The sequence below is a fragment of the Carettochelys insculpta genome, chromosome 20 (genome assembly GCF_033958435.1).
Source record: "Carettochelys insculpta isolate YL-2023 chromosome 20, ASM3395843v1, whole genome shotgun sequence".
NCBI classification, from domain to species: Eukaryota; Metazoa; Chordata; order Testudines; family Carettochelyidae; genus Carettochelys; species Carettochelys insculpta.
In genome coordinates, this window is record NC_134156.1 from 16,362,200 (window position 1) to 16,388,927 (window position 26,728).

At 46.1% G+C, this 26,728-nt stretch overlaps 1 protein-coding gene across 3 annotated transcripts in view; it reads left to right on the plus strand.

The window, feature by feature from the left end:
- Positions 1-26,728, plus strand: part of RAB11FIP4 (RAB11 family interacting protein 4) — a 284,100-nt gene that overhangs the window by 226,433 nt on the left and 30,939 nt on the right. For all 3 annotated transcript variants that reach the window (XM_075014241.1, XM_075014243.1, XM_075014242.1), the window contains 4 exons: positions 15,525-15,748; positions 20,788-20,979; positions 22,963-23,097; positions 26,566-26,601. In XM_075014241.1, the coding sequence (XP_074870342.1) occupies positions 15,525-15,748; positions 20,788-20,979; positions 22,963-23,097; positions 26,566-26,601 (587 nt within the window). The remainder of the gene's footprint in view (positions 1-15,524; positions 15,749-20,787; positions 20,980-22,962; positions 23,098-26,565; positions 26,602-26,728) is intronic.

The window sequence follows — 26,728 nt, forward strand, 5'->3', positions numbered from 1 at the left end:
GAGTCTGGCAAAAAAAAGAAAATCCTGCATAAATAAATTACGGTGATTTGGACATGCAGAGATGCAGACTTGTTTGTTTTTTCCTAAGGTTCATTAAGTATTTTAGGAAAAATGTCAGAACAGCAGGAGTTGGCGGCCACCAAAAAGTGTTGAGCGAATCCCTGGTAGAGCAGGGGTGAGGAGCCTTTTTTGGATTGGGGGCCCCTGACCAACAGAAAAATCAGTCAGGGACATACAAGTGAGAAACTAAATAAAAACCTCCAATGACATGGTCCCTGACTGGAAAAACAAGGACACAACAACATTCCTCTCGCACACCAGCCCCAGAGCCTAGCGGGGCCAGGACTAATAAGCATTGTGGGCCCCCTAAACTCTGGGGCTAAAATGCGGGGTTCAGTGTGGGTGAGGGCTGCCGGGAAGTGGGCTTGGAGTGTGGAGCCTGGAAGGAGGATGCAGGAGCAGACTGAGGGTGGGGGGATCTATGGGATGGGAGGGAGCAGATTGTTGGGGGTGGGCTGGGTGAGAGGGCAGTGCAGGATAGGTTTGGGGATGCAGGGTCTGAGCAATGGGGAGGTACTTACGTAGCACAGCTCATACGGGCTCCCAGTCCATCCCTGCTACTGCTCTGATTGGCTGCAATTCTGGCCAATTAGAGCAGCAGGTGGAAAGTTTCCAGGCAGTGCTGTCAGCACTGCTGTTCTCTCAGTCGGGAGAGGGGGAATGGCAGCACATGGAGCCAGAGTCCAGGGTCCAGATCCAGCCCTGGCTTTCCTGACACTGGCCTGTGAATCCTGAGGCTCCACAGCCCCTCTCTGCAATGGGCCAGATGCTGGGGAAGGGAGCCCTGAGCCTTGGGGAATAGATCCAGTCAAGCTGCGGGCTGGATCTGGCCATGGGCTACAGGTTCCTCACCCCTGGCTTAGAGCATTAATGTTGGTGTGGCATTCAAAGATAGCAGGAGCTCTTGGAGACAGAGGATTCTTCCAGGCAACTGAAGGGCTCTTAATCTGCACAGGAAAGACAGCTTTCTTAGCAGCTCCAATTAGTTCTCTGCTAAAGTTACTGACATCAGTCCTTGCTAATGTGCAGCACTTCCCGGCAAAACAAGGTGGACTGCAAAGGAGTGTGTTAGGGTGAACTCTGCTTGAAAAGAGGTCTGGCGGGTCTATTACCACCAATTACAGTGACAGGTAATGTGGAGCAAACACTTCTGACTCCTGCAGTTCCTGGGCTGGCAATGGCCTGCAAACACTTTCATTAGCCCTGGGCAATGAGTCAATTTATACGTTTAAAAAAGCACAAAGCAACTTTTGAAAATTTTTGCTTTATGCTCATGAGTGAAGGGCACAGAACTAGAAGTTTGTTTTCTCAGTCAACATTGACCCTGAATTGGACTGCTGTGTGAGCCATTAATGTTATCTCATCTATGTAGATGACAGACCACACTCTAGGACAGTGTTTCTCAACCGTCTTATTATAAAGTACCCTTTAAAAAAATTTACCTCCTGTAGCAAGAGTTTTCAGATGCACAATTTTTTTTACCATTGCACTATTGCAACACATTTGGTCTACTGTATCAAAGCAAGTTGTATGTTTAGTGTTTTAGAACTTCTGAAAACATTCAGAACAACAAGCAGTCCAGTAGCACTTTAAAGACTAACAAAATAATTTATTAGGTGAGCTTTCGTGGGACAGACCCACTTCTTCAGACCACAGCCATACCAGAACAGACTCAATATTTAAGGCCTAGAGAACCAAAAATAGTTATCAAGGTTGAGAAATCAGAAAAATTCTAATCACAGGCAAATCAGAAGAGCAGAGGGGAAGTAGGAGTGGGGGAAGTCAAGAGTTAAATGAAACCAAGTATGTAAAAGAGCCCTTATAATGGGCAAGGTAATTGCTGTCCCGGTTCAGACAATGAAAACATTGAATAATTGCTTGAATGTTACAGAGCAGTGGTTCTCAACCTTTCCACAGAAGTGTAGCCTTTCAGGAGCCTGATGGGAGCATGCAAGACCGTCACCTCATTTTTAAAAATGACTTGCTTCCAAAATCAGACCTTTAAAATACAAAAATGTTGCAATGCATTATTACTGACAAATTGCTTACCTTCACCTGTTTAACGTACCATTACACAATACATGAATTAGAATGTAAATATTGTATTTAAATCTGGGTGTCTAAAATACAAAGCTGTGTGAACAATTACTGTATGAAATTTTCACCAAAGTCAGTAATGATTTTTATGTAAGCCCATAGTAAAACCAGGCAAATAGATGAACTGATGTACCTCTGAAAGACCTCTGAGTACCCCAAGGGGTACAGGGACTCCTGGTTGAGAACCACTGCATATGTTTGTACTCTTGCACTGTGTACATGGATTCTTACAAGCTTTATGGGATGCTGTCCAGTGTTCAGTGCTAGACTAAGTGTAAAGAACAATGATGGGCAACTAGACAAGCAAGTGGGCCTGAGAAATGGCCCTCTCTGTCATCTCAGTGGGCTACAAGACTGTTGTAATTAAGACAGTGTCCCAGGCTAGGGCAGTTTTGCTAACTGTGCTTACATACCTAGAATTTGTGGGATTTGTGGATTGAGCCATTGCAGTGTTTTGATTGGCTATACAGGGAGCACACAGCTCTCAGTCACTTTTGTATGCAATTAGCACACACTTCACTTCCTCTTCTCCTGCTTTATATGCGTGTCACTTTAGGGAAAAAAACTGGTAGTAAAAAAACTACACAGATGGAACCAGTGAAATCTGGCAACTCTCTGCACGGGCAATGGTAAAAAGTCTTGCAGACCACACACACAACCTTAGGGGCCTCAGGTTGCCCACCACTGCTGAAGAGTAACCTCTCCTAGAAATCCTTTCTCATTGCACGCTCCAGGTGTGTGTAAGGTGAACTCTACAATTGAACTTTAAATATTAGATCCAAGTAACTAAACAGTCACACGGAGCGACTGCACTGTACAAACTGTAATTTGTAGCCTTAAAATAGTTTCCTGTTTGAGTAGCTCGGTAGAACATACTGATCTTTTGACTCTTTCAGAGATTTGTTTTAAACACCAGCTGCGCAGACATTCCTGCTGTCATCCACTCTTGCTAGACCACAGCACAAGGCAAGTCTTCTGTTCCCTTCTTCTACCTGTTTCTGAAGCCTTCATTGAAGGCATTATTAGTTCATATGGTTGCCCGCCAGCCACAGCTGCAGGGGTGAGCCTTGCCTGCTGACAGGAAGCTCTAAAACTTCCCAGTGAAGTAAAATGTAGAAGCATGATTTGTTAACTGCTTCATGAGGTACTTGTCTTGCCAGACCCAGGACTTCTGCCACTTTAATTCAAGTGGCTGATGGGTAAATCACCAGCTCCTTGCATCCTTCTGAGAACTAACGGAGAAATTTACATGTTTGTATAAGACAGGGGTTCCCAAACTTTTTGGCACCATGCTCCCCTTTTTATCTTTGAGAAACCCTCACACCCCCCACCTCTTCTTTACCACCATCCAACCCCCTTTTAACAAATAATTCAATTGGTGATTTAAAAGAAACACAACTTGATATAAAAATGTTGTTTAAAATAGTTTTTCTTGGTCCCTTGTGGGTGCCTGGTGCAGCTCCAGCTGGCCAGCTGCCTGAGCCTGATGCCAGCTACCAGAGCTACCCATGCCAGCCAGCCACCCGCCTGAGACCTGCTCTGCCAGCAGCCTGCCCAAGCCCCTGGCTGCCAGGGCCAGCTGCCTGGCTGCCATCCCAAGCCCCACGCTGCTGGGGCCAACCGCCCATCTGGCAGCCCAAGCTACACAAGCTCAACACTGCTGGACCAGCTGCCCACCCGCCAGCCTCAGTCACCTGAGGCCCATGCTGCCAGGGCCATTCTGCCACCTGTCAGCCTGAGCTGCCCAAGCCCCGTGCTGCTGGGGCCATCTGCCCACCTGCCAGCCCAAGCCCTGTACTGCCAGGGCCAGCCACTCACCCCCCCAAACAGCTGCCCAAGCCCCGTGCTGCTGGGGCCAGCCATCTAAGACCCGTGCTGCCAAGATGGGCTGCCAGGGCCAGCCACCAGGCCCAGCTGCCTGAGCCCTGAGATGCTGGGGCCAGCCGCCCAAGCCCACGAGTCCCACAAACTGGCCAGCCACCAGACCACCCCCCAAACTGCCAACCCAAGACCCCTCCCTTCCCCCAAAGCCAGGTACCACCAGCCCCCTGCTCTTACCCCAGCCCCCTCACATGAGCCAGGCACCCTCAGCCCCCATCTAACCCCATCCTCCTCCCCCCCGCAGTCACCTTTGCAGGAGGCAGCTAGCTCCACATGGGTCTTCTCTGGCTGCTTGCTTCTTAAAGCAGCTCCACTGGGTCACTCACGTAAAATGACAGGAGCTGAGCAGCAGAACCAAAGGCTGGCTCTTTCTTCAGGTGGGGGATCTGATGGGGGGGCAGGATTGCCTTGCCCCCCACTGGAGTGTCTTCATAACCCCCAGTTTGGGAAAACCTGGGAGGAGATGTGGGGGCAGGATTGCCTTGCTCCTTCAATGGAGCATCTGTGGGAAAACCTGGGAGGAGATGTGGATGGACATGTTGGTTTTAAATACACTTAAGCAGCAGAAAGCTCAGAGTGGCTGGAAGTTCTCTGGTAGAACTTCCCCCATACTAAATAGTGTGAGATGTTTGCCTCCAAATTCAGTAGTCTTTTTTACTGGGACAAGAGCCTATTTTTCTAGCAGATTGTGATGCTAAGATACGAGACTGCCAAGACAGTCCTCCATGGCACCTGTTCCCCCCCATTGTGCTGAGGTGGCTTTTCTGGTATTTAGACCAGGAAGGAAGGACAAGTCTAACCTCTGCCTTACAGCACCGGATTTCCAGATCTGCAGAAGTGTCTCTGTGCCATGAAAGCTCATCACCTAATGAATCATTTTGTTGCTCTTAGAAGTGTTGCAAGACTGCTTTTTGTTCTCTGACTTAGTTACTAGTTAGAATTGGACTTGCCGAATCAATATTAAAGCAGAAGGCCGCTCTGAGGGAAGTGGTTGAATTTAAATGCTGGCATCCTAGATGGGATCGTTTGATCAAAATTGGTGCAAATTGTCCTCTTGAAAATCACAGTTTTGGTTAACTAACAGCAGTCAAACTGTTGTAATTCAGGGTGATACCGGCTTATGATTTGGTACTTTCCTACATCTTCTGGGGTGCTAGAATTACATTTATTCCTCCCGTGCACGTGCAGTGCTCTAATGCTATAGTTATAGAGGCCAGAGGCAAGCAACCGTGTGTACCTCCTTTTAGACGGGAACGGAGTCACATGGACATGTCCCTTGCTTCTGGCTTGCTGGTTGGCAGGTAGATGCCACTTGTAGGCAGTGCTGTTGCAGGCACGTCCGTCCTAGGACATGAGAGACGCCAGGTGGGTGAGGTAATACCTTCTGTTGGATCAGCCTGTGGTGGTGAGAGAGCTTACACAGAGCTTCTTTGGGTCTGGGAAACTGTGCTCATGTCAGCACTAGCAAGCACACAGCAGTGCAGCTGAGCTGCTGTCCTGTGAGATGAGAGGTGTCATCGGTGCTGACAGGCGAGAGCTTTCCCCTCAATGTCATTAAACACTGCACAAAGAGCGGGGGTGCTGCTTTGGCCACACCGGCTCTTCTGTGGGTGTAACGTGCCTCACTTGGGAGGGTTTTTTCTTGCCATCGCTCCGAGTGACCAACAAAAGAGCTGGGGCAGACATGGCCACTCAGGCTTTGTCTGCGCTTCAAAGTTTGAAACACGGCTGTGTTGTAACATTAAACTGCAGGTGTGGCCGTGCCGGGAGCACCCGGGGAGAGGGTTCCTGGTGCTCAATGTAGTCCACCTCCACAAGGGGTGTGGCTAACAGCCCAGCGCTGTAGCCTGGCCCACGCTGCCACTTGCTGCCCGGGGGGGGGGCATTACCTGGGGCACTGTGGGGGCAGGTGCATCCCCTTCCCCTTTCCCTCCTCCCCAGCACTCATCATAGGGCGCTCTGCTGTTCTCTACCTGCCAACTGAGGGTTAACCCTAACCCAGCTGCCCACAGAGGAGCAGGGCTGAGTGGATGGGAGTGGGCAGCAGAGCACCAAGTGGTGGGGGAGGGAGGCGATCTCCTGCTTCCGGCCCCTGCCCCAGGCAATTCCCAGCTAGGCTGGTCAGGGACGGGACCAGGAGTCAAGGTGGGGCAGAATGGGGAAAAGGCAGGGCCTGCAGCATGGAGGAAGTTGCCCAAGGCCCCGCACATGGAATGCTGGGCGGAGGGTTTGCCCTAGGCCCCACCACCCCCTCGGGATGGCCCTGTTCCCTATAGCCAAGATCTCTCTTCCCTCCTTCGAACTTGCAGTGATCATGTAAAAGTCACTCTCCACTCTGCCCCAGTTTATTCATCTGTGTTAAATGTGGATCAGACTTAAGCCTCACAGTTGCCCCCAAGAGAGGGAGTTCATTAATTTTTGTTAAGTGTTCTGAGATCTATGGACAGCAGCTGTTTCCGCAGAATGAAACACTGCTGTATATTGAGCACTTGCTGCAGAATTCTCTCTCTCTCACTGGTGTATAGAGCACTTCGGGATATGGCGAGTACCTGGTTAGATGATGTAAGTGTGGTGGGTTTGGTTCTAGAGACCCCTTTGGGACTGTTACTTGAAGTGCTGAAATACTGCTGAGCCTACTTTCCTGCCCTTCTGGGCATCCCTCACCCCAGGCCGTCTGGCCTCTTCCAGCTTGGACACAGGTAGGATAGACAGCCCTTCTGTAGTATATTACAGGCACTGAGATCACCTCAGCCCTAGGAAGGCTCAGCCAAAGTACTTGGCCCCAGCACCCACATGCACAGCCTCAGTGGGACATGGACCCCAGTTAAAGCCATCTTATGCTGTATAAAGTGGTGTTTACAAGGTAACCTCATGTTTGCCTCTTTGTCAGGGTAAAGAGAGAGATGCGCAGACTCCTTGCCCCCTAACCCCACCCCACAGTAACCATTGGAGTGGGAGGGACGGGGTGGGGCCTTAATAAACAGAAGTGTTTATTAAGTATAAAAGATGGCATTTATTAATAAGCAAAAGTGATTGTTACGTATAAAAGGTAGCATTTAAGTGGTCATCAGAGATAGCAGACAGAACAATGTAGGCTACTAAACAAAGTAAAACAACAACAAACAGGCTGAACTTAATACACTAAGAAAGTGGTTACATGGACTATCTCACCCTATGTCAGAGATCATCTACGTTACAGGGAAGATTGACCCTGCTGTGGTTATCTTCCAGAGTTTGTTAAAGTGCCTGAGGGGGGAGGGAACTAAATTGAATTTCCAGGGTGCCCTGTCGACGCTGGTATTCCCGCCCCCTCCCATTAGGAGCAAGGGTAGTCGACAGGAGTGCAGGCTCCCATTGACCTCCCTTAGTGGAGATGGCGCTGAATTCGGGTAAATTTGATTTAGCTACCTTTTTAACATACCTGAAATTGTTACCTAAATTCAACCTTCCCCTATAGTGTAGGCCTGCCATCACTCTGCTAAGCCTCTTTCAGAGACTGGACAGCCTCCCAGTCTGGGCTCCATCCTTCCCCCATTCACTCTGGGATATTTCCAGCAGCCATCGCTGGGAGTAAAGAAGGGTGTCCTCAGGACTGGCAGCAGCCCCTATTGTTTGGCTTCCTACCTTTACAAAGATTTTACCAAAGGAGGAATCCTTTGTATTCAATTTACACTTTCTTCACTTTCAATGGAAAAGTACAAGGTCCGAGGTGGGTCCCAGCATGAGGGGAGATGGCCACAGGCCTTGGTAGGACCAGCTCCAGCCCCGTTCTCCCTAAGCTTACAGGAGAAAACGAGTAGTCTCGGAGAGCTAGTCATGTTAGTCTGTATCTTCACAAAACAAAGAGAGCCTTCCTGTAGCACCTTCTTCAGATCTAGATCTACACTTGGTTAATAACACTATCTAGAGCTGAAGAAGCGGGTCTTTCCCACGAAAGTTTATCACCTAAGTTAGTATTTAAGATGTTACAGGACTGCTTTCTTTGTTTTTTTTGCAGGGGGTTGCGAGGGGGAGTCAATTTACAATTCATTATCTTCTAGCAAATGGGCCATCAAGATCCTGGAGTACCCTTAATGACCCTCACTTGCTACTTAACCCTTGTACTCTGCCAAAACAAAAAGCAGTCAAATAGCACTTTAAAGACTAGCAAAATAGTTTATTAGGTGAGCTTTCATGGGACAGACCCACTTCTTCAGACCAGTATGTGTTAGTTAAAAAAAAAACTTTGGCAATGCTCTTCAAAGAGAAACAGCCGAGCTGGCTTTTATATTCAAATTCGGCACATTAACACGTGGTTTGAACTGGGATGGGAACTTTGAGTCGCGATAGGGGCTCGTGTGCATACTTGGCTTAATCGAATTCTTGACCTTCCCCCCACACCCCTCCACTCTCTGATTTGCTCACCTTGATCATTTTTTTTCTGATTACGGTTTTTGGTTCTCTGTGCCTTAAATATCAAGTCTGTTCTGGTCTGACTATGGTCTGAAGAAGTGGGTCTGTCCCACAAAAGCTCGCCTAATAAACTATTTTGCTAGTCTTTAAAGTGCTACTTGACTGCTTTTTGTTTTGGTAGTGTATAGAGTAGCACGACTCCCTCTTTGTTACTTGTACTCCACGTGGAGCACAAGTAACAGAGAGGGAGTCGTGCTACTCTATACACTACCAAAACAAAAAGCAGTCAAGTAGCACTTTAAAGACTAGCAAAATAATCTACAAGCCTTCTCCACTTCATTCTGACTAGGGACAAAACTTGCAGCTGGCTCCAGGAGTACCCCAGTTGCTGTTCTTCATCTCAGTAGACCTTTGACACATTGTTCAAGGTCTTCCTCTTTTCCTTGCAGGTTGCATGTGAGAGCTTGGCGGACTATGCTGGGTGATGGTTTTCTGAGAGTGTGGCCTAGCCATCCCCACTTTCTTCTCTTGATTTTGATGTCAATTTGTTCTCTTCCTGCTCTGTTTCAAAGCTCCTCATTTGTGACAAAGTGTTGCCATTTGATGTGAAGGATGTACCTCAGGCATCTGTTTATAAATGTCTGTAGCTTGTGATTTAAAGACTTTTTAATACACCAGGTCTTGCATCCATACAAGAGCACACTCTTCACATTTGTGTTTGAAGATCTGCAGTTTTGTCTTTGCAGATATTATTTGTGAACTCCATATGGGATGGAGTCTTGAATGCAGCCGTTGCTTTCCCTATCCTGGCATTGCCATCCTTATCTGTTCATCCATCTATGCCCATAATACTCCCTAGTTATGTGAACTGCTCCACATCTTCCAGGTCATTCCCTCCCAGCGTGATGGTGGTAGTGGTGGACCTTTACCCTTAAGGGTCCTCTCTTAGCATAACTATATAACACAGATTTATACTTAATTAGTAACAGAGAGAAAGCCGTGCTAGTCTATATACCATCAAAATAAAAAAGCAGTAAAGTAGCACTTTAAAGGCTAACAGAATAATTTATTAGGCGAGCTTTTGTGGGACAGACCCACTTCTTCAGACCTTAGCCATACCAGAACAGACTCAATGTTTAAGGCATAGAGAACCAAAACCTTGATTACCGTTTTTGGTTCTCTATGCCTTAAATATTGAGTCTGTTCTGGTATGGCTAAGGTCTGAAGAAGTGGGTCTGTCCCACAAAAGCTCGCCTAATAAATTATTTTGTTAGCCTTTAAAGTGCTACTTTACTGCTTTTTTTGTTTTGAGATTTATACTTCATATTTCTCACTGCAAAAACGGCAATGATAAATGCATACAAATAGGATAATCGTTTCCAGTAGGTTATAAGCTTTCCAGTGACACCTTTCACAATGCATTTTGCATAAAATATATTCTAGCTAAGTCATATTGATAAGCATATTTTCGTAATGCCCTGTGAGGAGATACTCATTGCATCACTAAACCACAAGCTGTTCAGTATTGTTTGACATACTGTACTGTCTGCTATATAAACACCTTCCAAAACCATTAGTCACAAATTTTCTTGATTATACAAGAAAAATAGGGAGCAGACTATAGTTAGAATCCAGGTGTATATAATTCCTTTTCCAATTGCATCAGTGTCTTTCTATTCCCTCTGTAGATTTACATGTGCATATTTTGCAACCCTGCATCAATCATTGTTTCAATGTTCCATGCATCTTCTATCCTACCTAGATAGCTCTTAACTTTTTTTTAAAAAGAAAAGCTAAATACCATGTGTTCAGTCATTCTTATTTTGTACAGATAGTGCTTTATTTCAGGGCTAAGTAGGAAAAAACTTTGAAGATCAACTTTCAAAACCTGAGTATTATGTCATCTTGTAGAATGTGTATCTAAGCTTCTTGTGCTAAATGTACTTTCAGCACTGTATGAAGCTGAAACTGCTGGTATTAATGCTGAAAGATTTAAATATTTTGATCACTTTATGGAATAATGTGCACTTAGTAATGCTATTCACTAACTTCAACTTTCATGACTAGCAATGTGGCTTTGTTTTTTTTTTTTAACCTGCACATGTCTGTCATGAGTGTTTTCCTTGTGATTTTCTTTGATCTGTAGCTGCTCCATTTGTGAATATTCAGGTTTGGAAGGAATCAATGTTCATCTGTAAGCTCCATCAATTTCAGCACCCACACACAAAAGAAAAATATTTCTTTAATGAGGATTGAAATTTACAGGTGGGCAGAGTAAGAAAAATACTGCTCAAGAACTTATCACAGTTGATTTAAGATGTTGTCAGGTGGTGATGACCCTTCTACCCATAAATTTGTGCAATTGTAGGAATTTAAATATGTTAAATAGACTAAAAATAGAAAAATGCTTGAAATAAACATCTGTGAATTTAAACAAATTGAATTCTCCCAAGTCTGAATATTCCCTGGAGGTTGGTTACTATCCTGTGCCTTAAACATAATTTAGATGTACTTTTTTTTCCCCCCCACTTACAATAAGACTACTAATAGGTATAGAGATAAGTGTATTTTCTCTAGCAACAACTCTTCAGCTAACAAATCTCTGCACTCAGCTACTGAGAGATCACAAGAAACCAAGCTGAGCTTGGAGCATCTTTCCAAGTGTTGTTTCAAAGCCTGGAAAGGGTTGTTTCACATGATTGCAGTTGATCTCTAGCACTTGTGTGGCCTTCAACAATGCCATTAGCATATTTGAACCCAGCCTGACCGCAGTTTGGAGATGTGGTTAAAACACCAAAATCCTATCAACAAAGCAAGAGTTAATGTGCTAGAATCAAGTCTCGTGATGGGGATGTACTGCTAATAAATGTGGGTCTTTCAGAGTGATATAATTCTGAGAAAAGTCTTCTGAGGGGTGGATATGTGTTATTGACCTGCACCCCATACAAGTAGACGTGATAAAGGCATTTTACCATGCACCTTTGGCATGCCTGACGTGTCTCAAACCTGAAGCAGTTTCTCACAGCTATCTTCAACACCCTGAACTGTTCAAGAAGGTAGTGCTTGTGCTGTGATAACTAGCTCTTTCTCAAACTTATTTCTGCTCGAGGCACAAGATAAGTAACATTCTGACCTTGGAGACAGGCATGTTCCTCAGCTTGTGCTGAGAACTTGTATGCTGCTCTGTGGAGGGGGAAGAGTTGTCTAGTGCGAAGGGGAGATGGTTTTCCATCTGGTGGCACAGGTTTGGAGTGTCTCAGGCCATCAGTTTTTCCTATCCACTTGCTAGGCTGGCTGTAGCTAAGTCCTTTACTGTGCTAAAGTCAAGTCTCTAATGGGCGTTCCTCCCAGTCCATGGATTGTGCCTTTCTCAGGTGAGCCAAGACTCCCTTTCTGGAAGTGGCTGTTATGTCTGGCTTGATGATGTTTATAATGGTTGCTGGGTATAAAGCAAGTTTCTGAGGAGTTGTGGGCGCTTTTGTAGTAAACTGTTTATAGGTGGAGCCGGAACTGTCCAGAGTAAAGCTCCAGTGAGTATTTTCAAAGCCATGCGGCTGAAGCCCCGAGTCCTGGCAGGCCTCACAGGAGAGTCGTGGGACTCTGGAAAACACTGAGAATTGAAATTCTGACTGGAAGTGACAGTTTTTCCAAGGCCTGTGACTTAGAAAGGCTTAGCTATGAAGAGCTGAAGAGCAGAGAAATAATTATAATTGCAGACAATTGTATGTGATGCTGCCAAGTAATAGTTAAGTACAGTGTGTGCTGTGACTTCTTATAAATACACATTGTAATAGAAATTTAAAATGTGGCTCATTAGCCAGTTGCAAATTGGCAGGGAGGGGACAAGCAAGCACCTAGCACTCTGGTGAGAGGGACTCTAATTACTAATGGACTTTTTCAGAGCATCTGTGTTCCTATTATTAGAAAAGTAAATGTGAGCTGTTACCTGCAGGATTTGGAATGGGAATCTGTCATGCCACTGTTGACCTTCAGTTGCACACCTTAATTTGTTTTAATGCCCGTGAGACTTGCCTGCTGTGTTATGATTTAGTTAACAGTACAGTTTTCAGCAAGAGCTCCAGAGTTTTTCACAGATGTCTGTCTATAACAGCAGCTAGTGTTTAATTGCATTAAACCCTCACGAAATGTGGCAACTCAGTGTGGGTTACCACTCTGTAGCAAACATCCGGGTGAGTCATGCCATCCAGGGCCTGTAGATGTCCAACTTCTTGTCGCTGTCTAAAAGAGCTAAAAATAAGCAACACCATTGTTCTACGTGCATGTCTTATTTATAGCTCTCCAGTGCACTTCACAGTATAAAGAAGGGAAGAGTGGTTGTCTCCATTTTACAGGTGAAGGAACTGAAGTAGAGAGAGAGCCCATGGTCACCAAGCAGAAGAGCCAGGAATAGAACCCATGCTTCTTGAGGCCTGTGCAGTGATCTAGCCATTAGGCCACACTTTTGCCTGTGAGTAATGTAAATCACAGGTAAAATTTTCAAACGTGGCAAAGTCCTGTTTTCAAAAGTCATTTAGGCACTCTTCAAAATGTTATCTGTAGACCAAAGTCATTGTTTAATATGGAACAATCTGTATTAAAGAACCCTGTAAATATCCTGGACTGTAACGTGGATATATTAACATGTGAGTGTTCAGAATATATGCTGAAGAGGAAATCCACTTCCCAGAAACAAATGAGTCCAAAGTTCTGCAATATCAGCAGGGCCCTACAATGATTTGCATAAGGGATGTAAACGCATCTCAGACATAGAGCTGTGGGAGGTGTTAACTGCTTGTGGAAATAATTCCCCATCTAGGGGCAAGAAGATTAGTGACCATATGCCTAGCAGTGAAGTAGAAGAGGGAGCAGTTCTTCATTTACCTATGAATTTCTCCACTGTTTGTCAGTGGTGACATTCCAGGAATACAAATAACTGGCTTCTTGGTTCAGTTTCAAAGTAAAACTTTGTTGCCCACCCTACAAATGCTTATACATGTGCATTATTCTGAGCATGTGTAGTCCTAGACTACAAATGGGATTTTCCAAGTACCAGAGGACACTAGCATCCAAGTTCCATGGAATAGAAGCACCTAATTCCCATAGACTGTTTAGTAAAATCCCAGTCTTCTAGTTATTTAACTATATATAAATATAAAGAATGTAAAATAACCCCCCCTGCATACCACCCATTCCTGTATTTTTGCTGGACTAACTTCTGGAAGCCCCTGGAATTTGGATTGGGTGTTTTGAAGCTTTAACTTTTTTCCTGACTGTTTTTATGTCACTGGAAATTTAAAGGGCCCTTTAATACAGATGCGTCCAAATTTAGTCCTGTTAAACAATGGCTTTGGTCTACAGGTAACGTTTTGAAGAGTGCCTAAATGACTTTTGAAAATGGGATTTAGCCTCTTTTGAAAATTTTACCAATGGTTTACATTAGGTCTTTACATAGATCTTTAACGCTTTAAGTTCTGAAGTCTGAATAAAAAGTCAGTTTTGCTTTCATATAATCGGGGCTCATAAGCTTGATCTCTGTCCTGTTATAATCCTGCTAGTTCCTCAGAGGTCAGTCTTCCTGGAAGAAACAGGGTAGAATTTCTAGTCATGTTTGTTACAAGTGGCTGCTTTAAATAAGCTTTGCTTTCCTTCAGGGAAAGATTTGTTCCTTGTTGCTTCAGCTGTCAGACAGAGCTGTTAGTCATACCACATTTGTCTCCTATGGCACGCTGCTGCTCCTATGTAATGTCACCTTAGTAAGGGCGGCTTTAATTTTACAGGTGAAGATGAGTCTGTTTTTATTTGGTGGGTTCTGATGTTTTCAAAGCACAGAGAAAATAACTGAGCATCCCCAAGGATAAGCCACAGCTCCCAGTACATGTGAACACTGAGATTAGCACTACCACATGCTGAAAGAGATGGCTGGGTAACACCAAAACTGGATTGCATATGGAAAATGTATGTGGCTAAAGACTTGTCTGGGTTGGGTACATCCCAAATCTGGGACGCCTTGATCTGACAACTTCCATGGTCCAGAAGGATCTAGGAGGTTGCAGGAGCCAGATTGCTCCAGAGCCGGTGGCTTAGCGGCAGGAGGGCCAGGAGTCCCTGATAGCCAGAAGCCCTGTGACAAGGGCGCTGGTGGCCCTGACCAGCCATGAACCTGGTGGTGCTGGTGTTTCCAGGGCTGGGGTTGACGGCCAGTAGCCACTGGGCCAGTGGCCCAACCAGAGCAGGAGCCACGCCTGGTGGCTGTGAGTCCAGGATCAGAGCCCAGGTTGTCAGCCCAGCCTGGTCAGTGGTAGGAGGCAGGCTGGTGGGCCAGAGAGGGGGGACCTCCCCTGACCTGGCAAATTCCCTCGTTTTGGGACTGATCGGATTCCAAGGGTGCTGGACCAGGGAGGTCCGACCTGTGAAGGCCAGGAGGCCTTTCTGCAAGGAAGTTACATTACTCTGTGACCATTGAAAGTTTGTTCCCTCGCTCCTTTCCTTGGTAAGAGACGCAGTGGAAAAAGATGATTGCAGATGGCTGAATTTTGGAGACATAAGATTTCCAGCTTTGCAAATGGGGCATACAAGCGCAGTTATGAACAGTCAGTCAGCTTTGTCCTTGGCACTCGCCATCCAAGGCAGGTTGTGGTTCTGGATAAGTGCTCCTGCATCTGGCCCCCTGTCGCTCTGTGTAACACTCATTAGAGGGTGGCTGTATTTTATTCTGTAGGAGAAGCCTTGTGCATTGAGTGTATGGGGTTTGGGCTCTCCAACAGTAACCCTTTGAATGCCGTTCTAATGCAAATACCAGTGTGCAGATGAATGTTCTCTCTTGTTTTTTTCTCTACATGCAGAATAAATTTTTCATGCATATGCTGATGCGCACCACCAGTAGAAACACATGCTGCTGGCTGTGGGCCCTCTGCTTATCAGCTGGGCAGCATTTGAGCCACCCAGCAGCTCCTGGGTGGCTGCCCAAGCACTCCAATTACAGGGATTGCTGATGGTGTCTCTAGGAGAGAGAGATGGCTGCTGCTTCTGTTTACTTTTCAAATCTTGCAGCAAACGTGCATGCCTCCTGACTGGCCTTTCCCTTCCACACACAGGGTAGCGAGATCCAGGACGGTGCCTATTTGGACAGTGAAAGCACGTTCAGCGAGTCAGAGCTGTTCCCTGATGAGGACACGATGACCCTGGCCCAACAAGAGGTGCACCATGAGTCTGACATGGACAGTGCCATTGAGAGCGTGCAGAGCTCGGAAGCCTCTGACGTGTGTGGAAACGAAGAGAAGGACGTTGTGCTCAGTGGACTGTTCCTGCCTGTAGACAAGTGAGTAATGGGGCATCTGTCCAGGGGAGAAGAGGGTTAAACCAGCTGAGCCCTCTGCTTTTGGGTCTGTAGTGGCTGAAGTGTGCAGGCACCTGGAACTGGGTGTCCCAATCTCTTTGTTGAAAATGAGTGGGGTTTCGTTATCCATTTCACCCCCCATGACTTGGGAAAGTCCAGCCCCCTCCTGTCTTCTGTCATGTTCTGCAGCCTCCAGTAGTGTTAACACGTCTCTCTCTGGGACTGAGTCACACTTTGGAGTGACAGTGCAGGCTTAGCTCTAGTGAACGTTGATCACCACACTAATGGCTGAAAATGCCTGGATTTTCTTTGCTCACCTTCGTCTGCCTGCTGGAGCTCCCTTTTGCATTAGGACTCAAATGTGGATCTGCTGCAAAGCAACAGAGTATGCAGGTCAGGGCAACAGATGGGGGATGCATGAGGTTTCACAGCCGTCTCTTGTCCCCTCCACACCCTCCTCTCACACTAATCATCAGCACCGTGCCACTTCAGGTGAGAGCAGGGACAGTTCTGCCCATCCCATGGAGCATCGCAGCCTGAGAGCGATGACTGGAAACCCTACAGTGCTTCCAGAGGAAGAAGTGGGTGTGGAGGGGACCAAACGTAGGGGGAAGAGGGTGAGAGGAGCATGTGGTGGTTCTCCAGTCTGTTACCCTCTACCATCATGCACAGACGATACGGGACTAGGCTGAACTGGCTTGGCGGGTGTAGCGGAGGATCTTTGTGTTGGCCTCCTGGGTGCTGGCTTCCCCCGACACCTGGTAATGCCTTTCAGTTTGTAGTCAATGAGGGTGTTGCAAGCATGGGGCGGCCATGTTCGGGGTCATGTCAGCCTCCTAGAAAAGGGGACACAGCTGGTGAAAAGTTGAGTGTAAGTGACTTGCCCAGCATGGCATTGGACCTCTGTGGCAGAGACAGAGAGAGACTCCAATAGCTTCACAGCCAGCATTCCCTGTAAGCTGAGTGCTTGGGCAGCTGCCCAGGAGAGATTCAAGTGCTGCCCAGCTGAGCACCCACAGTGGGCAGCTTGTTTCTATTGGTGGTGCACATTCACACAAGCCTGGGTGCTCATAAAATTTGTTCTGCTCATGGATGGGAAAAATAAGAGGGAACCTGTTCATAACCCTCTTCTCTTCCTGTGATCCCCTGCCTCATCCCTCCACCTCTGCCAATCAGACTGTGGGAGGGATGGGGTTTCAAAGGTCCCAACCACTAAGTATTTCAGGAGCTATGGCTCTGTATAACAGAAAAGGGTCCAGACCCTGAAGTCTGTTCTGGCTATAGGGAGCAGTAGCCCTGGAAAAGGAGGGTCTGGTGGTTAGGGTGCTAGCCTGGGGCATAGATTCAGTTCCCTGATCCACCACAGACATCCTGAGAGACTTAATGACTTGCCAAAGGTCATCCTGTGCCTCAGTTCCCCCTCTGTAAAATGGGAATAATAGCCCCACCCTACCTCACAGTGGGGTTCTGAGGTAAAGCTGAGGTGCTCAGACACTATGGGAAAGAAGGCTAGATGAGTGTCTAAGACAGCAGCTGCTGTGTCTGTACAAATTTTGGTCCCCAAAACCCTTCTGTGCACTTTATTGCAATCTTTAAGAATGGAAGGTATGCTCTGCTGGCTAGTTACTAATCCATTCCCCCACCCATCCGCGGGGAGTGATAATATGGTAAATCTCCTCTCTGGGAAGAGAAGCTGGCCTGTCTTCATGGTCGCAAATGTCCTAATTTCCCATCTAAGTTGTGAGTTGCTCTAAATTCTGGTAATGTAAAGTACTGATACAGAAAATCTGAATTAAAAGTGGATCAGAGCAAAGGAGGGAAAGAGAGGAGCCTATGTCTGAAATACTGGTGGGGGAGAGAGAGTGAAAATGCCCTGTGAATCATCTGGCCGTGATTCACTTTGAAGTGTCACACTCTTTAAATTTTAAGATTCCAGAAGATCTCAAGTACCAATTTAAAAGCAGCAGTGATATGGAAACAGCTGCATTGGAGATGAGAATCAGGTGTCCATTTCTTTCCAACTGTGCCACTGACTTGTCAAATGACCTTTGGCAAATCATTTAATCCTCCTTCCTGCCCCCCCCCCCCCAAACTTTTCAAAGTACAGTTGAGCCCCTAGGCTAGAGTTATGGGTTGTGACCTCTATTCCACCAGCAGAGGGAGCTCATGAGAGGCAAAGGAGCATGAGTAGACCCCTTCAGAGTCATGGATAACTGCTTTATAGCTGCATCCACATATCCACAGCTCATTTTTGCAGATGCAGATGTGGATACAAATTCTGTATCTAGAACCCTGCAAATATGCAGATATCTGCTTTGTATCCTCATCTGCTGATCATGAAAAGAGTAAATGGGTAATAAGAAGACATTCTATAAATATAGCAGGAGGAAGACCAAGGGCAGGGTAGGCTCAGTGAGGAGGGAGAAACAATATCAAAAAACTTGGAAATGGCAGAGATGCTTAATGACTTCTTTGTTTCCGTCTTCCCCAAGAAGTCTGATTGGAGGAATGCTTAACATAGCAAATGTTAGTGGGAAGGTGATAGGTTTAGAAGATTTAAAAAAAAATAAAGTTAAAAATTACTTTAAAAAGTTAGATGACTGCAAGTCACCAGGGCCTGATGAAATATATCCTAGATTACTCAAGGAGGTGATAGAGGAGGTATCTAAGCCTTTAGCTAAGATCTTTGAAAAGTTGTGGCAGTCTGGGGAGATTCCAGAAGACTGGAAAAGAGCAAATATAGTGCCCATCTATAAAAAGGGGAATAAGAGCAACCCAGGAAACTACAGACCAATCGGTTTAACTTCTGTGCCAGGAAAGATAATGGAGCCAGTAATTAAGGAGTATGATCGCAAGAATCTGGAAGAAAACAAGGTGATAGGTAACAGCCGGCATGTGAAGAACTAATCATGGCAAACAGGTCCGATATAGCTTTTTTTTTTTTTATGGAAATAACAAGCCTTGTGGATAAGGGAGAAGCAGTGGATGTGGTATACGTAGACTTTAATAAGGCATTTGATATGGTATTGCATGATCTTATCAGTAAATTAGACAAATACAATTTAGATGGGACTACAATAAGGTGGATGCATAACTGGCTAGACAACCATTATTAATGGTTTACAATCACGCTGGAAGGGCATAACAAGTGGGGTTCCACAGGGTCTGTTTTGGGACTGGTTCTGTTCAATATCTTCAGTGGTTTAGGTACTGGCATAGAGAGGATGCTTAGTAAACTTGCAGGTGATACCAAACTGGAAAGGTTGCAACTGCTTTGCAGGGTAGGGTCATAATTCAAAATGCTCTGAACGCACCGGAGAAATGGGCTGGGGTAAATAGGATGACCTTTAATAAGTACAAATTCAAACTACTCCAGTTAGGAAGGACTAATCTGTGTCACACATACAGAATGGGAAGTGACTGTAGGGACTTAGGGGTCATAGTGGACCACAAGCTAAATATGGTGTGAAGCTGTTGCGCAAAAAGCAAATGTGATTCTGGGATGCATTAACAGGAGTGTAGTGAGCAAGACATGAAGTCATTCTTCTGCTCTACTCTGCGTTGATTAGGTCTCTGTAGGAGTATAGTGTCCAGTTCTGGGCACTACATTTCAAGAGGGATATGGAGAAATTGGAGAAGATCAACAAGAATGATTAAAGGTCTAGCAAACATGAGCTATGAGGAGAGGCTGAAAGAACTGTGCTTGTTTAGTTTAGAGAAAAAGAAGACTGAGAGGGGACATGATAGATGGAAGTACCAAAAAGAGTGTTACAAGGGAGAAGGGAGAAAAATTATTGTTCTTGGCCTCTGAAGATAGGACAAGGAGCAATGGGCTTAAACTGCAGCAAGGGGGGTTTAGGTTGGACATTAGGAAAAACTTCCTAACTGTCAGGGTGGTTAAACATTGGAAGAAATTGCCTAGGGAGATTGTGAATCTCCATCACTTGAGATATGTAAGAGCAAGTTAGGTGGACATCTGTCAGGGATGGTACAGTAGTCCCGTGCACCCTCACATAACTCAAATTTGGTGTAAGTCGGGGGTGGCTTTTTTCCCCGGCAGGACACACGTTCTGCAGCCGGGGAAGCAGCAGGAGCACCTGGAGCTCCTTTTGCAAGGTAAGTCCTGGGGTTGGGGGGGGGCAGTTGGGGAGGGTTTAGCCTAGCAGTGGGTTGGGGCCATGGGAGGGGTGCAGGGGGGTTAAGCCTGGGGTGGGCTAGGTCTGCAAGGGGGTGGAGTTGAGTCGAGACCACACAACCCTGCGGGGGGTAGAGCCAGAGGGCGGGGGAGGTGAGCCAGAGCTGTGTGTGGGGAGGGGGTTGAGCCAGAGCCATGCACATATGGTGAGCCGGTGCTGCCTGGGGGGGGTGGGGGGGTTGAACCAGGGCCATGCGTGGGTGGTGAGCTGGTGCCGTGGGGGGGCTGAGTCAGAGCCATGCATAGGGATTGAGAGCTGGACCCGTGCTTGGATGGTGAGCAGGGGCCACATGCGGGAGGCGGTGTTGAGCTGGAGCCCCGCATCGGGGGGGTATTGAACGAGGGCCATGGAGGCGGGGGTTGAACCAGGGCCGTGTGGGGGTTGAGCCAGGACCAGGGGAGTGCTCATTTCCAGGGTTTACTGTGCTGGGGACTGGACTCGATGACCTCTTGAGGTCCCCGCTAGTTCTAGTGTTCTCTGATTCTACAGTTTTTTGCAGGTGTCTGTTTTCTAATTGCTCAGGACTCTAAGCACAAGGCTTTGAAAATGTTATTAGTCTAAAGCAGAGTCTTGTTTCTCTGCTTGCCACGTCCCTTATCCTTCAGTTGTCCTGTCAACCTCCACAGACACACACCTTTTATGTCGGCTTGTTGCTGTAATTATGGATCCTTTTTTAACTCTTTTTATGGAAAACGCAAGTGGCTCATGAAAGCTTCTGACTTGGAATAAAGAGTCACTGGCCCAGACTGGCTGAGAAACACAGCCATAAGCAAACAGCAGCCTTACAAGAGTTGGGCTCCTACCCATTATGATGTCTTGTTTCAGGTCCAGTCCTCACAACCCCTCTGCAGCATCTGACCTCTCCACCTATTCCACTACCTCCCTGATCAGTAATGAGGAGCAATTTGAAGACTATGGGGAAGGAGATGATGTGGATTTCACTCCCAGCAGTCCATGCCCTGATGATGAGACCAGAACCAATGCCTACTCTGACCTTGGCTCCTCCGTGTCTTCCAGGTTGTTACTTACCTATTTTCTCTGTTTTCTGCTGAGCGCATGTACCAGAACTTCTCGGGCTTGTAAAAGCCAGGGCAACAATTATGTTGTGTCCCATGACCATAATGTCCAGTTACACAGAAATAAGCCCTCCAGCTTTGCTGCTGGATTTATTCTCTTCAGCTATGGTAGTTCTTAGCTTTCACAACCAGAACCACTATTAGAAAGTGACTGACTGACTGACAGAGCTGGAAATGTGATGAGACCTTGTGCAATGTCTGGAGGTGGCTGGTATGAAAGTCTCTTTTCTTAGTGTGCTCATGCTGGGTGTGTAATACGCACTTCCGAAGAGACAGGCCGGGGAACGGTAGGTGATCTTGTTGGGGAGGAAAAATGCTGATTGAACCTGAATATCTTAAATTGGCAGTTCTCAAACTTTAACCCCAGGACTCCTATTTTAATTTAAAATTTTTGATGGATCCTCAGAACTACACTCTGCCCCATCACTTCCTGCCCTCCCCTTCCCCGCCGCTTCTCTCCCCCCACTGCCCTCTACTCCCAGTGCTTCCTGCATGCTACAGAACAGCTGTTTCCCAGTGTGCTGGAGGTAATCAGCATGGCTAGTGGCCCTGGACATGATTCTGCCCCTTGCCCCAAGCGTGCCCTGTCCCCTCTCCTCGTCCTCCCTCCCAGTGTTTCCTGGTGCCGCTGAACACCCATTGAACAGGTGCTGGAAGGGAGGGGTAAGAGTTGATCAGAGGGGCTGGCAAACTCCCGAGAGTACTCTCATCAACCCCAGTTTGAGTAATGCTGTCTTGAAATGCTTGGGGAACACCTCACTCTTGTTTGGTACTTGGGGAGAGAAGCTTTTTGACCGTCAGCTGGGCTCCATGTTTTCCCATTGTCCTGTCCCATTGTCAGCCCGTCAGACTCTTGGTGGTTTTAATAGCATAGACCAGTGGTTTTCAAATTGGGGTGTGTACAGCCCTCGGGGTATGGGAGCTCTCACTGGGAGTACTCCAGGAGAAAAAAAACTGTAATAGTTGACCACCTGTTGTATTGAGTCAGACTTGGCGATTTATCATAAGTAAATTGTAAATATTGGGTTCTCTATTTTTTTTCCAATCCATGTGCAGAAATTTTACGTGCACTAAGGCATGTGCCAATGTGCACCACCAGTAGAAACAAAACCTGACTGTGGGCACTCTGCTAATGAGCTGGGTAGCATTTGAATATTCCCTGAGCAGCTGCAAAAACACGCAGCTTACAGGGAAAACTAATTATGACCCTTCCTCTGATAGGGGATGCATCAAAGTGCCTTATTTGTGAAGGAGTACACAGCCTAAAAAGTTTGAAAATCACTGGCATAGACCATAGCAGGGACAGTTTGCTCTGTTAAAATCTTTCCTCCAAGTGGGATTTGGTATTGCAGTAATTAACAACAAATAGTTGTTCCAGACCCCATTCCTATCCCCATCTTTGGAGCAGTCCTTGACAGATCAGCTGGGATGGGAGAGGCAATGCATTCCCCAGCACACTTACTGGTATTTCATAAACAGTCAGACTACAGTAAGGGGATAGTAACAGAGAGGTAACAAAACAAACAAGGAATCATGTAGTACCTTAAAGACTAACAAAATAATTTATTAAGTGATGAGCTTTCATGGGGCAGACCCACTTCTTCAGATCTGGAGATGAGCCATTGCCAGTACAGGACTGACGGTTTTATAACACAGAGATGCATTTCAACATTTTCTGGGGGTTGAATCTGGTTTGTCAGCGTTTTTCTTTTCTTTTCTTTTCTTTTTTCCTAACCTTTGTGTTATAGAACCATCATGCCATTTCCAATACAGCACTATGTCCAAATCTGAAGAAGTGGGTCTGCCTAATAAGTTATTTTGTTAGCCTTTAAGGTGCTACATGACTGCTTGTTTGTTCAATAAGAAGGACATGAATTTGAATTAGTTGAAATAGCCAGTAACGTGTCTCCTTTCCCACAAACAGTGCTGGGCAAACACCAAGGAAAATGAGGCATATTTATAACAGCGAATTATTGGATGTCTACTGTTCCCAGTGCTGCAAAAAAATAAACCTGCTTAATGACTTGGAAGCCAGGCTGAAAAACTTGAAAGCAAACAGGTGAGTAGCCAGCAGTGTGTTCTCAGCAGCCCTCTTTGAAATGTTGCTAGCCAGCAGTCAAAGCCACAGCTGCTAAATGAGAAGGGAAACTGCAGTAATATGCTCCATCCTTTTTGCTGTGGTATTCAGTACATCACATCTAGAACCAAATGCAATGTGTAACTCTTTTTGCTGGTTAGGGTTGGACATTGAAACCTTGCTCCTTTAGCTGATCTGGACAAGAACTTTTCCCAATCAGCAAGAAACTGTTTATCATGAGTAGTGGAGCAGTAATGGCTTCTTCATCTTTAATACTTAAACAGTGAGATCTTAAATTGCAGCATGAAGGTGATATTTGCCAGTGCAACAACCTCCCACTGCTTAGCACACGGGAATAAAACACTGGTACTTGTCTTGGATTGTTCCCTGTAGCACGTGTCTGTCACAGAGGCTATGTGTACGCTGGAGGCTTTTGCTGACAGAACCCAGGGAGCGTCCAGATTCCCAAGGCGTTCTACCAACAATAAATCAACGGAGTGCGGGACTTTTGCCAGCAGTCTTATTCCACTCCCACAAGGCATAACGCCTCTGTCGACAGACAGGGCTTCCAGGACATTGGGCAACCCTGTCTGCTATGCTTGTGGTTGGCCATTTCGTTGAGAGAGCAGCCAGGCAGCTTGGAAATGTGGTCACAATCTGTTGACAGAAGTTTTTGTTGGAAGACAACTTCTAAATAAAATGTCTGTCAACAAATCGCTGTAATCAAGACCTAGACGGAGGGAGATAAGTTGATCGTGTGAGCCTCTGAGGGCAGGCCTATGCAGCAGAGTTATTTCAGTATAACAGGTGGTGGTGTTGTCTACACAACGCAACTGCTATTTCGAAATAATTTCAAAACAGTGGTTGGTTTATTTCAAAATTGGTGTAAATCTCATTCTGTGAGGAATATTGCTTCCTTTGAAATTTTGAAAGAAGTGCTCTTAAGATGGGATAGAGCCTATTTCAAAATACGTTCTGCATGTAGGTGCTCTATTTTGAAATAGCCAAGTGCTAGTCTGAAATGCATTTTTGTGTGTAGCAGCATTATTTCAAAATAGGCTGTTTTGGAACAGCTTATTTTAGAATAAGGCTGCTGTGTAGACATACTCCGAGACAGATCCTCTGCTCGTGTAAATTGTCATATGAAGCTGTGACCGTTTACACCTGTTGAGAATCTACCCCCAGGATCTGTATGTTCTGTAGCTTGATTCTGCAGTAGTATTCACCAAAAAGCAAATTTGGAAAAACAGTGCCACTTGAAAATCGGAACGATTGTGACTTGTATCTCCTCAGGAGTTCATCTTTTCTTTAAACCTCCGTGCCCAGTATTGTCCCCCAAATGTAAATACTGTAAACCCTTGATTTAACAGACTGATGGGGGAGGGGTGTCCATTAAACCCAGAAATCCATTACATTGGAGGGTTTTCTGCCCCCCCCCCCCCCCAAAAAAAAACCCAAAACAAACTGATTCTCAGCCCCTGGAGTTGGAACTGTCACTGGAGCTGGGAGCCCTGCCACAGATGGAGGCCCTGCACCATGCGCTCCTCCCACCAGGGTGGGGAGCATACACGAGTGCCACCTGTGCACCATACTCCTGGTGGGAGGAGCATGGCGCCACTCCGCTGGGTGGAAGCAACAGATCCTCCAGCTGTGGCAGTGGTCAGTCAGCCTACTGCTGCTTTTTCTTTTTTTGGGGGGGGGGGGGGGGCCGTCGGATCTTATGGGCCTTGGTTAAGCGGACTTTGGGAAAACGGGGAGCTAGCAGACGTTCGTTGTTCCCGAAGCCCACTAACTCAGGGTCTGTAAAATCGAGGGTTTACAGTAGACAATTGCACAGCTGTTTCCTAAGAGTCTGAAGGAGTCTAAATATTTCTGCATGTTACTTGCTTCTTGTGGCAATTCATCTGCAAAACTTTAGCTCCCCCTAGAAACTGAATAGGAAGCTTGATTTGTTTCACAGGAACCAGTGCATAATGCACTTCATCTAGGCTTTAATAAGAAAACGGTGGCGTAGTATATACAGTCATCCCTAGTTAAAGGAGTACTTTACTTATGAGTACTCACTAAAAGAAAGGACACACATACTCACCTTTGCTCACTAGATGAGTGAACTTCCCACTGCTAATATGAGCCTGACCCACCTCCCTGCAGCCCCAACCTTCTGCAGTCTGCAACTCTGCCGGCCTCACAGACCCAACCAGCAGCAGCCTGAACCCACTCCGCACCCACCCCATGGACCCAACCCACTGCAGCCTTAATGCACCCCCCGTCCGCCATACAGACCCACCCCACCACCAGGTTTTAACCCTCCCCTAGCTCATGGCCCCAAACTGCCCCCAGCCTTTAACCCTCTCCAACGTCCCCATCCCCCCACCAAACCCAAGGTTCACTCACCTTTCAAAAGCAGCGCCACCTGCTGCCACTTCTACACCAAGTTAGGAGCACTAGGAACCACTCAGACTTCAACCGTGTATTTTAATGGGAATTTAGTGTCCCTCTTACAAGTTTTTGCCTATAAGCAGAAAAAGTTGGGAACCAATTGTGCTCATATAGCGAGGGATGAGTGTATTAGGGAGCAGTTATAGCCACTGTCGCTGCTAAAATGTACAACCTGGTGGTGGTGGTGGTATCTTTTCAATTTTGTTGTGACATTTGGTGTTACAACTGACAGGTGAATTCAGAATAGTGTTCTGCTTTGGCAAAAGATGAGTGATCTGTTTCTGATATGCAGCTGTGTGTTTCTGTGTGTCTTGGGGTGTGGGGAAGGTGGAAGAGCTTGTCTGAGTGTGATCTTGTGTCTGCAGTAGACACTGTACTAGGTTTAATTTTGACACAAGCTTGTAAAAAAATCTGTTTGAACAGGACAGGGCATATTGTACTGATTATAGTTCTGGTTGAACCGCTCTAATCCAGCAGCCTCAGGACCTAACCGGTGCCAGATGAGAGAATTTGCCAGACCACAGGAAGTCAGTATTGCCTGGCAGCATTACCAACTCTTCCACTGGTTACTAGGCTCTTAGAAGACATTTAGGGGTAAATTAGAACTAAATAACAGCACAGAACACCGAAAGCCTGGACTGTTGGTTGTAAACAAACTTTATGGGGTCACAGAATACTTGGCCACACCCATGATAAGTGCTCCTTCAGCTGACTAAAATCTTGCCAGATTACGGATATTACTTGATAGAGTTCCAACTCACAGTGGTTCAGCCTATATGCCCAAATTCATTTTATTTTGATTACAGTAGCTTACAGCTCTACACTCCACTTCGTGGTGTTGTAGTAGTTTATGATAAACTCACATGAGCATTTCTGGGTGAAGCAAATTAAAAGCTAACCTAAGATCACTATGTACAGAACTCCATTGGTGACTAAACTGAGATTTATTGTTGAGTAATCCAGTAACAAATGAGCAGTTTATTAATTACATTATTCCTTGTCTCCCCATAGCCCCAACAGAAAAATATCAAGCACAGCTTTTGGAAGGTAAGAAGTAGGAGCTAGATTTGTGTACCTTGAAATCGTTTGTGAGCAGAATTCATATTGATGCTATGGATTGATGCTAGGAGTGAAGTACTCAAAGGAAGCCAAATAGGATGCATGGAAGAGAAAC